This window comes from Notolepis coatsorum (genome assembly GCF_963971535.1).
Source record: "Notolepis coatsorum genome assembly, chromosome: 14".
Lineage (NCBI taxonomy): Eukaryota > Metazoa > Chordata > Actinopteri > Aulopiformes > Paralepididae > Notolepis > Notolepis coatsorum.
This window is the reverse complement of record NC_140178.1, coordinates 51,431,235-51,443,454: the sequence shown is the minus strand read 5'-3', so window position 1 is coordinate 51,443,454 and position 12,220 is coordinate 51,431,235. Positions and strand designations below refer to the sequence as shown.

The window sequence follows — 12,220 nt, the reverse complement described above, 5'->3', positions numbered from 1 at the left end:
TACTATATACGTACTTATACACCTGCATATAACCCATAACTCTGTATGATAGCATGTACAATAATGCTGTATATACCATATATATATATATACGGTCTCTCAGTATACATATATATATCCACACCTGTCTGTACATAATCCTTTTACATATCTGTAGTGCCGAAAGAGGTGGGCGTATCGAAAGCCAATGCTGGGTGTTTATTTGACATTCTAACACTTAACAAAACACAGTTAGCAGCAAACCGGAACTAACTGCCAAATGGAAGGTATCACACACTAAACCATCCATGTGGAACCCCAATTCTGTGGGTGAATTATGTCAATCCACCACAAGATACTATATCTATATCTGTACATATCCCTTACAAGTTACACTGCTGGCTAGTGTAGTGGATATAATTGTTAGGAATAACTTACTCAGTCAAGTGGATCCGGATAATATGGTTTATTAGCCAGATATATTAAATATGTACAAGATAGTTAGAGATATGGCTGAGTGGCTCTCGCCCAGATTATCAGCTACAAGACCCGGGATGAAGAAGACAGAATGATGTGGGGAGGATTCCTTTATAGTCAGGAGGGGGAGGGGGAAACCCCATAAGATGGGTCGAACAGGGGGAGGGGTTAAAGACATGTTCTCTGAGGGGCTGAGATATGATATAGAGATGAGCTCTATATTTCCTCCACACTAGTATGACAACTACCATAGTGTCTTTATACCTTCAGTAGTACTAATTTATATATTTTATATCCAGTTTAATCACTTGTATATTACTATTGCACTTTACTGTTACATTTGCACTCTGGTTGGATGCCAAACCTCTTTTCATTGTACTGTACTTGTGCTGTATAATGACAATAAATATGAATCTAATCTAAGCTAATACTACTATGCACCAGTCGAAGTCTGTCAAAGTCTGTGAAACACATTCCTCTGGTAGAAATACTGTCCTTAGTCTCATTCAAGCATAAGCTTTTGAAGTGGTTTGAATGGTATGTAGCACCATCTTGTCAGTCTGGCCAGGCACTAGGAGTCGAGAGGTTGAGAGGTTGAGAGGTTGAGAGGTCGAGACCGGAAAGAGGACTCAGCCGGAGAGGAAATCGAGCTATCTGCTCACCTAAACAACACCTGGAACTAACACCTAAGCAACACCTGGAACTAACACCTAAACAACACCTGGAACTAACACCTGTAACTAACACCTAAACAACACCTGTAACTAACACCTAAACAACACCTGTAACTAACACCTAAACAACACCTGTAACTAACACCTGTAACTAACACCTAAACAACACCTGAAACTAACACCTAAACAACACCTGTAACTAACACCTAAACAACACCTGGAACTAACACCTGTAACTAACACCTAAACAACACCTGTAACTAACACCTAAACAACACCTGAAACTAACACCTAAACAACACCTGGAACTAACACCTAAACAACACCTGTAAGTAACACCTGCCTGTGGGCATGTGTCGTTCTCTGCAGGCCACGCGGCTGTGCGAGGAGCTTCGTCAGGAGCAGGACAGGAGCTCTCATCTGGAGAAGATCAAGAAGAACCAGGAGCAGAACGTGAGGGAGCTCAGCCTGAGGCTGGAGGAGGCCGAGCAGCAGGCCCTGAAGGCTGGGAAACGCACCATCCAGAAGCTGGAGACCAGGGTGAGGATGGAGGGCACGCACACACACACCTTCCATCCACTCCAATTATGTCCATAATAAAGTATATACACAATAAATTCTTTATTGAATCCACCTATTAAATTATAATACATAATATAAAAATATGACCGGTGTTCAACAGGACATTTAAGGATACAATAAGCATCGTCCATACCTACCACACACACACACACACAGATAACATACATTGTTAAAGCCAACACACAGGCACAAAGCATACTACACACACCATGCTCATACTTTACATACACACTCACGCATGCACTCACATATTGATGGCAACACGGCATGTTAACAGACGGTACGAACATTCACTGAGCTGAACTTGCCCCCCGAACACACACATTCTTATTCCATCTCCTCCCTCTCCTCCAGATCAAGGGTCTGGAGAACGAGTTCGACCTGGAGCAGAGGCGCCATGTGGAGACGGTGAAGACTCTCCGTAAGGGAGAGCGCCGTCTGAAGGAGCTGCTCTTCCAGACCGAGGAGGACCACAAGACCAACCAGCGCATGCAGGAGCTGGTGGAGAAACTCCAGAACAAGCTCAAGTGCTACAAACGACAGATAGAGGAATCCGTGAGTACAGGGGGAGAAGGGAGGGAGAGAGAGAGAGGGGGGGAGGAGACAAGAGGGGGGAGACAGAGAGAGAGAGGGGGTAAGGAGAGGGAGAGGGATGGATGGATGGGTGGAGAGAGGGAAATGTATGTGTACCAATGAAGTTACCATTGGACTAAGGGTGCGGTTACACCTTTTGTTTCATCTTCGTATTGTTGTCATATGCGTTTCGCCGCGACGTCGTGCGCCTCGAGTCACACTTTCGTTTTTTTTAATAGTGGGTGTTTGGTAAAATTGGATGAAATACATGACAACAACACGTAGGCCTCTTCATCAGAGCGTGAAGTGTAATGAGTGTTTTATTTGAATTGAACCTTTATTTAACCAGGCAAGTCATTAAATAACTCGTTTTTATTTATGGCAGCAGCCTGGTAAGAGGCAGAAAGGACTTTCAATTGACAAGTTTGTCAGAGGAAAACAGTTGTGATTGGAGGATCAATCCTTTCCTTTTTTGAGACCTGACAAGTAACTCAAGGTAGTTTGAATGTAAACATATATTTGTTATTTCCATGGCCAAGGAAAGTTCAATCAATATGTGAACATTAGCCACTCTCTCCCAAAGCCAGAAACCAGAGAAGTAAGACTCAAACTTGTGATCATCAGATTTAAAGACGCAGAGAATGTTTGTTTTTATTCTATAGTAGTGTTCTTAGTTCCGAAACTGAAAATATACCCATATACTCAGAACATTCCCCTGGATGTCAAGTTAGTATCATAATACATGAAGCTTTCAAATGTAATCAATGTGATAATTTGCTATGAGAGATTAACATAGGCTAACCTGTGCTATCAGGCGATAAATAAATTGTTACAGTTGCGGTCAATGTTTTTGAACCACTAAAATTGTTAGGGATAGTGTTGTCGGAGGACCCAATTGCAGAACGGAATGAGGAGAGGATAGGCAGATAGGCAGACGAGACGTGGAGCCAAGGGTGAATTGTAACAAAAAGGTCTTTACTTCAAAAATGGGCAGTAGCAACAAACAAAGGATTCTCCAAGGGCAAGAACAAAAACTCAGCAAGGCTGGCAGGAAAAGGATTGCAAAAACTAACTACAAATAAACACTAACCAAAACTAACTGTGACGTGAAACAAAGATGAGCAACAACAAAACATGGAACACTAGAATACACTTACTATTAAACTGGAGCACGACAGAATCAGGAACAGTGGACATGAAACAACAACAGTAACAAACGCAAGCATCAACCAAGGAACCGAAACAATGAACCCACCACAAGGGGAGCGAACACACACCAGATATAGGGGGAACAATTAACACTAGAGAGACAGCAGGGCAATTAGCAAACGAGACGCACATGGGGTGAGACAACCAGGAAGGAAACACACAAGAAAAATACTGAACACTAGACTGAGTAACATAACAACCATACAACCACACAGGGAACCAATCAACAAGGAACATAACATTTAACAGGGGAGCAAGAGACTAAGGCCCCGTTTAGACGGAAACGCTAGCAGGTGAATCCGCAAAAATATTTTTTCGGATGTGCCTTTCGTTTATACGGAAACAGTGTTTTTACGGGGTGAAACCGCAAAAAAGTGAGACTACCTTCCAGGGTGGAATTCCTAGAAACGATAAACCTTTCCGCTCTCATCTAAACTGTCAAACCGCATAAAACGATGACGAAAGGGTTGTCAAGGCTCTCGTCGCGTGTACTGCTTACATCACAGGCATGCGCCAGTAGCCTAGAAGCGTAAACAAAGCATGTCTGATTCTATCCATGTCGATCACCTGAAGGCTACATTGGCAGTACTTTTAAATACACAAGAATCTGTCCCGCGGCGTGACTGGACCCACTGTCTGTGAGTGACTCTGCTTTGGTCCAATCACATTCCCCACCCACAGTCTGCGAATCAGAGGCAGAGTAGGGCGGGTCTTCACAGCACGTCATGTGACATATGCGCCAATCGTGTGACAGCGGGGCTCAGTCGTCTGGAGTCGTTACAGCCTCGTCTGCACGGATAATTCCATCCCAAAACGATAGTCTAAACTCAAAATTAAAAGTGAAACCGTAAGACGACTTTTGCGGTTTCTGTTCAGACTCTCTCCGTCTAAACGTAGCCTAAGTAGTAGGGGAAGGGCACAGAGAGACATGTAGACATTAAAGATACACCAGTGCACCAGGAGGGTATGCATCAGGGGGATAAGGGGAAGTTCGGATGAATGTCCAGCAGGGGGAGGTACAGAGTGAGGAGCATAGTTCATGAGTGGAGGACTATTGTTCATGGGTGGAGGGATATTGTTCATGGGTGGAGGGATATTGTTCATGGGTGGAGGACGTCCATGGGAGAGTAGGTGAAAAGGTGGGGGCTCTTGAGGAGTACAGACAGGGGCGAAGAGTCCTGGGACAGGTGGGCCCTTACAAAAATGAACTAAATTGTAGTTAATTACTGTTTCATTACTTGTTTAGCTAGCTGATATCCTTTACAACCACTGACAATTGACAGACTGATGGGAATCAGGGTAACCCGAGTAGATGATGTAATGTTTTCAGAGAAGCAGATCTGAATTCAGGTCTGATTCTGTTTATATCCTTGGGGATAGAGATCAACAGGCTTTAGTCATAATTTTCACAACAACAGCTCCAACATTTTGGATCATTTTACAACATACCTTCTGTAAAAGAATGCAATGAGATTGAAAAACATGATTTTCATTGTACTAAATAAAAAAAAATTAAAAAAAAATTAATTGGATTGTCTTAGACCACAGGAATAACATGTTTGAATTCTGACAATGGGTGTAGTTCTCTTTTGAATCTATTTTTGTTTGTAATCACAGGAGGAGCAGGCCAACAGCAGCCTGTCTAAATACAGGAAGACCATTCACGACCTGGACGACGCAGAGGAACGTGCGGAGAACGCAGAGATGTCTCTGAACAAGATGAGAACCAGGAACAGAGCCTCGGCCACCAAGGGCTTCACCTCCGTGGAGATCGTCCAGGTCACCAAGTCTGCCAAGGGAGGACAGGACGACTAGAGGGGGGAAACACACATGCAGCACTAGCTGGTGAGTGAACGGGTACCGGCACACGTCACCAGCAGGTCAATGGACTGTGTTTATACAGCGCTGTTATCCAAAACGCTTTACAACTTACAACTCACGTCACATTCACACATTAAAGGGGAACTATTTTACTATTTCTTTCACTATTTGGGCACTTTTACACAATTCGTGTGAGTTTATGGAACACCTCTGTAATTATATATTTTTTTTAATTCATTGTTTTGTATTTCTAATCAAGTCCTCAAAAACAGCATTTTTCTACCTCAAGATCTCGAGCTGTTTTGAGCCTGGCCACCTAAACCACTGCGCCGCGGCGCCGGCGCCTGAACATTATCATGCAGCGGTGTCTCTCTGACATCACAAATCAGCACATTTTCAGATGACTCAGTTCAGTGAGGGTGAATATTGTGAGAGGAGAATTGGAAGAATGCGCCAATATGAGAATTAGAGACATAGATCATATTAATATAAGTCCACATAGCTAGGAAACAATGCTAAACACTGAAAAAGGCCATTTATAAGATAGTTCCCCTTTAACACACGGATGGCGGAGGCGACCATGCAAGGTGCCGAGCTGCTCATCGGGAGCAGTTAGGGGTTAAGGGTCTTGCTCAAGGACACTTCGACATGCTGCCGAGAGGAGCCGAAATTGAACCGGGAACCTTTCAATTACCAGACGGCCGCTCTACCTCCTGACCCATTGTCACCCCTAGCAGGACCCATCATCCTAACCATTTAGTAGAGGTGGGCAGCCACAGACAGGAGCCCGGGGACCAACTCCAGTACCTTGCTCAAGGGCAATGGCAGGAGTGTGGAACTAGCATGCGTGTCTTTTGGTGTGGGAGGAAACGCGAGGAGAACACGCTAACTCAGACACAGAAAGGCCTCCCGTCGCGGTTCGAACCCAGGACCTTCTTGCTGTGAGGCAATAGCACTGCATGTCAACATACATCATCAACAGACAGGGGACATAAACATGGATCATATAGTCAGTCTTAACCAGACCTGCCCATTACACATGTGCACAACAGCTTACAATATCTGCTCCACACACGCACACACACACACACACACACACACACACACACACACACACACACACACACACACACACACACACACACACACACACACACACACACACACACACACACACACACACACACGCATGAAAACCAGAGACAAAAATTGCTCTGAGTTTCGTGAAAGTCAGTCAAAGCTTACCATAAGCACGAGCAGTGAACTCCAAGCCCACGTGACTGAACTCAAACTAGAAAGAAACAGACTAAGAAATGACGTAAACTCCATGATCAAAACAGCAAAAAAAAAATCATCAATGACAAAACCGAGGAAAACAAAAACAAACCACGTGAACTTTGGAAATTACTCAATAACCAACTAGGCTGCAGTAAAAAACTTAAAACCAGATTCTCAAACATAAACATAAAGACGGACAACACGCTCAGCACAGACAAGCTGGATGTAGCCAATTACTTAAATAGTTTCTTCACAAACATAGCCACAACACTGGTAAACAAACTACCCTCCCACAGTTTCTACGTCAAATGTATATACTTTTTCTCTGGACTCTTTTCGTATCACAAACAGTACTGTATTTGCAAATCTGGTATGTCATAAATGTATAGATGTAGCAGTACTGTCTATCTGTATGTCATATATGTCATATATGTTACGATGAATTGAAAATGGGGGACCCTGATGTAAACAAGACGAAAGTCTTTCTCTGGTCTGCATCCCCTTAACAATTGTATGTATTGAGCTGTACTGTACTGTACCCATTCTGCAATCTGTTAATAAAGTTTTCAATCAATTCAATCAATCAAGCACACACACACACTCTGGGGATGTGACTCGGAAGACAATACAAGAAGAAGTACTGAGGAAGAAACACAGAGTGCAGGATCTGTGGCGGTTCTCCATAAATCTCCATAAATGATCCCCTACAATACAGATTATGAATCCATCTTTCATTCTCCCCCCTACAACACAGAGTATTAATCCATCTTTCATTCTCCCCCTACAGAGTGACACATGGCCATTCTTCCTCCCAGAGGACGCTGGAGAGAAGACAAGCTCAAGAGTCTTAAAAAGCCCCCACACTCATAACTCTTAACCCCCCCCCCTAGAAAGTCTTATCCAAGTCTTAAACATCACCAATAGTCTTAATACTACTTAGTTGTAGTAATTGCTATATACGTAAGCATGTCTGTGGTGGTATGTTTTAGCTAGCACACTGTCAGTATGTCCAGACTGTATGAAAGTGTCTCAAAGTGTCTGTTTTTGTGTCTATTCCACTGGTTCTCAAACTAAATCCATTCACTTTGATTGGGTTATAGACTGATTTCATTATATTTTAATGATATTTTAATGTATTTTTGTTGGTTTGACATCAACTTTATTTACATTTGAGCAGGGGCTATATTTATCAAGCATCTCAAAGTGGGAGTGCTGATCTGAGAGTGGTTATAGTGAGTTGTATTATGGTCATGTGACCAAAGCAGTCTGATCCTAGGTCAGTACTCCATACTCTTGGATACATATGATGTCAAGGTTGTTGAGACTGTTGAGACAACTGTTGAGAACCACTTGTATATTCTACCATGAACGCACGTGTGTGTGTGTGTGTGTGTGTGTATTATTGTGGGATTGCTAGTGTGAGAGAGAAATAGAGCTTAAGTGTTTGTATGTCCAGATGTGTGCGTGTCTGTGTCATCTCTCTATGTATCAGCGTCTTTATACTGGGGAGAAGAGAGGCTGAGGCTGTATTCTCACATCAACGATAGAGAACCCACCTGTGTGTGTCGTTCACTCCTGTGTGTGTGTACCCTGCCTGCTGCAGAGTCTTAATAATAAACCACAACCAAGCAATGCAGTGTCTCGTGGTCATTCATGGGGATAGGATGGTCCATTAATTAGGGGTGTAACATTCAGAATACAGACACGGAAATTCTAAATTAGGTTAACGTGGAGTCTAACTACAATGAATTAATGAAAACTTTATTTAACAGATTGCAGAATGGGTACAATACAGTACGGCTCAATACACACAATTGTTAAGGGGATGCAGACCAGAGAAAGACGTTTGTCTTGTTTACATCAGGGTCCCCCATTTTCAATTCATAGTGACAATTATGACATACACAACATACATGACATCATGACATTTATGGCATAGAGACATACATGACATACAGGTATATAGTACTGTTACATTTGTGACATATACGATATGCAAATATACAGTACTGTTACCCATAGATCCTAACAGAGAATATATACATATGATGGGGAGGAGACTGTACATTAGGAGGGGGTGGGTGGGTGGGAGAGAAATATACATACAGTGGGGAGAGAATATATACATACGGTGGGGAGGAGACTGTACATTAGGAGGGGGTGGGTGGGTGGGAGAGAAATATACATACGGTGGGGAGAGAATACAGTGGGGAGAGAATATATACGGTGGGGGGAGAATATATACATACGGTGGGGAGGAGACTGTCTATTAGGAGGGGGTGGGTAAAGATGAGGTAAAGATTAGGTTAACATGGAGTCTAATGACAATGGGTCTCATTCCCGAACGAAGTTACGACAAAATATTTCGTCTTAGCCAGATTTCGGCCCATTTAAGACATATTAGGGCTGGGAGTGGGAGTCCCCAAACTTTCCTGAGATCTTATTTGATCGTGGCTGAGAGCAGATTTAAGAGTGCTGAGGAGCACACTTAAATATGCTCTCAGCCCACGATCAAATCTCATGACTAATTTAAAATGTTATTATAACTTGACAGACTGTGTTCTCATAGTGATTCCTTCGCGTCAATGCTACAGGCCTCCTTGGAATTAATTACTTAATCATAATTAAAATAAATATGACAATATGTGTACGATAAGACGATAAGAAATTACGCATTTGATGTCGGAAAAATAAATAATATGGATTCATCTGATCACAGGGCAGCTGGATTAACCATATCTGAACCAGCTATTTTGGACAAATAATTACTCAGATATTCAAACACAATTATGCAATTATTGTGAAATGATTGAAAATAATAATAATTTAATGCCTTCTGTGGAATTTGTATTTCTTATTTGTTACACATCTGTTTTAATGATTAATTATATACATTTGAAAGAATGCAGGTCAACATGCAATGTATCCCATTGATTGGTATACAATGGGACAGACCTTTGTTTGATTGATTGATTGATTGAAAACTTTATTAACAGATTGCAGAATGGGTACAGTACAGTACAGCTCAATTACATAAGGGGATGCAGACCAGAGAAAGAATTTCGTCTTGTTTACATCAGGGTCCCCCATTTTCAATTCATCATAACATATATGACACACATGACACAGATAGACAGTACTGCTACATCTATACATTTATGACATACCAGATTTGCAAATACAGTACTGTTGTGATACAAAAAGAGTCCAGAAAAGAGAGTACATTTGACGTAGAAACTGTTGGAGGAGGTTGGGTAGGAGGGGTGGGTGGGGGATAGACTTACACTGTACAAGCAAAACTGTACATTGGAATATTGACAAAACCATACTTGGTCATTTACTGTACATTGGAGGGGGTTGATATAGCTATAAACCTGCATTCCTTCGAATATATCATTAATCAATTAAACTTATATTGAAATACACTATAGCCTATACACCAACACTGAAATGACAGTGGATAAATAAATAAGAACTAAAGCTAATCGGTGGAAATAGACTGCATTAATATTCCATAACAAGTATTGTGTGTGCCTACGAATGAACAGTAGCCTATAGGCTTAATTATGGAATAATAAGCCATACTGCGTTCATTCATTACACCCGCCGTAGGCTATATATATTATATGTCATTCATTCATTCATATACAGTACTGCGCGCGCGCGCGTGTGTGTCTGTGTGTGCGTGCGCGCTGCGGCAGGTGTGTACCGCGAGCTGTATATGATGCCAATACATTAATCTAATCTAGTTTTGATGGGCGCAAGCGTGATTACGAAACCTAGCCGCATTTCTCGGAGACGCTCTCTGATTGGCACTGACTGACGCTAGGTTTCGTAATCACGCGGCTCGCAAAGCACTTCCGCCATTCCATTTCACACAGCTGCGTCACCAGTTGCCTTATAAGGAGCTATGGAGGCGTTGTGTTGTATGCAAATGAGCTGAACGGGAACGCGCTTTAGAGTTTAAGACAGAATGCCATTCTCCAAGCAGATATCAGATAATATAATTTGTGCGACCTTTTCAGCCACTTAAGACATATTACCAGCACGTTCAGGACTCAGAGTGTACTTGTCATAGATTATGTCTGAGTGGTTCCAAGATAAGTCTTCCAGAATATATATTTGAAACATTTTCGGGAATGAGACCCAATAACAATGAGGTAAAATTAGGTTAACATGGAGTCTAACGACAATAATTGGTCTCATTCTCCAACGGACTTACGACAAAAAGGGTTTTCTCTTAGGGCCATTTGAGACCTTTTTGGGCAAGACATGAATATAGACAATATATTATAATATAATATTAATTATATATGTTTTATTGGGACGGTTGGTGAATCCCAAAATCGGCCCGAAAAGGTCTCAAATGGCCCTAAGATAAAGCCATTTTTGTCGTAAGTCCTTGGTGAATGAGACCAATGAGGTAAGATTAGGTTAACATGGAGTCTAATGACAATAACAATGAGGTAAGATTAGGTTAACATGGAGTCTAATGACAATAACAATGAGGTAAGATTAGGTTAACATGGAGTCTAATGACAATAACAATGAGGTAAGATTAGGTTAATATTGAGTCTAATGGCAATAACAATGAGGTAAGATTAAGTTAACCTAACCTAAATGATAACCTGTTATCAAAAGCTGAGGGCTTTGTCTTTTGCTTCATACTAATCTTTTATGTAAAATCTAATTTATATCCCTAAATAGTCAACAGCAGAAATGGCCAACTTTATCTCCCAATATTTATTCTTGATCTTTATCTTCTACAATATGAGTTAGCCAAAGGGCAGTCATAAGGCCTCTTAACACTTTGGGTGGGTAGTTTTTCCTTTTTTTCGATATTTTTATTCATTATCCACCCAGGGAGCCTGTTGTTACCATAGGGAATGAGTCTGAGGTCGCCAAGGTGCAATACCGGCCGCATCCCGCTAGACGGCGGTATCGAGCACCCTTTGTAACCTTGTATCTTGGCCTGTGTAATGGCCAAACGTCTCCTGTTTCATGTTTCCTTGTCGGGCGAGGGCAGCCGTTCTCCTGGTTCCATTGAATCGCATCAAATATCCCCGATCCATATGTTGTGGTGGATTATGCCGTGGGCCAAATGGACATTGGATGTACCAGATGGCGATCAAACAATTGGAATATTATTTTTGGAATACTCCCGATCACAAGTAAGAATGATCTGACGTAAATTTTTGCTTGATCCTTCAATGCTTTTATACCGATCGGGCTAGTGTTCAATACGAATGTCGTTACTGACAATCAAATAATCAGAAACGACCCCCCCCCTTTCATGCATTCATGATGGAACATAATACCTATGATATAGATCCTGTGGTAACATTGACTTGATAAAACGGTTCATTCAACAAAGAATACTGTGTAACCTTGGGTGACTGCTGGAAAATGCCAGATAACAGTTTGGAACAACATTACAACAGGAAACCAAGCTAAAATGGGACTGCAAATCGCTTATTGGGCATTGTAAAAAAAAACACTAGGCTGTTGTGTAAATAACACCACATTCCAGGGTGTGACAGTTGAATTGCAACCAAGGCAGAAAGGAGCCAGCAGCTGTGAGATACCAGCTATTGGGAGAGACCAGTCTCTAAAAGAACAATTTCAAA

At 41.9% G+C, this 12,220-nt stretch overlaps 1 protein-coding gene across 1 annotated transcript in view; it reads left to right on the top strand.

The window, feature by feature from the left end:
- The window catches only part of LOC311240528 (myosin-16-like), a gene marked incomplete at both ends in the record, with an annotated part of 45,355 nt that extends 40,046 nt beyond the window's left edge, over positions 1–5,309 (top strand). Inside the window, 3 exons of the mRNA XM_084329107.1 lie at positions 1,500–1,670; positions 2,067–2,267; positions 5,112–5,309. Coding sequence (XP_084185233.1) covers positions 1,500–1,670; positions 2,067–2,267; positions 5,112–5,309 — 570 coding nt within the window. The remainder of the gene's footprint in view (positions 1–1,499; positions 1,671–2,066; positions 2,268–5,111) is intronic.
- Positions 5,310–12,220: the final 6,911 nt, after the last annotated feature.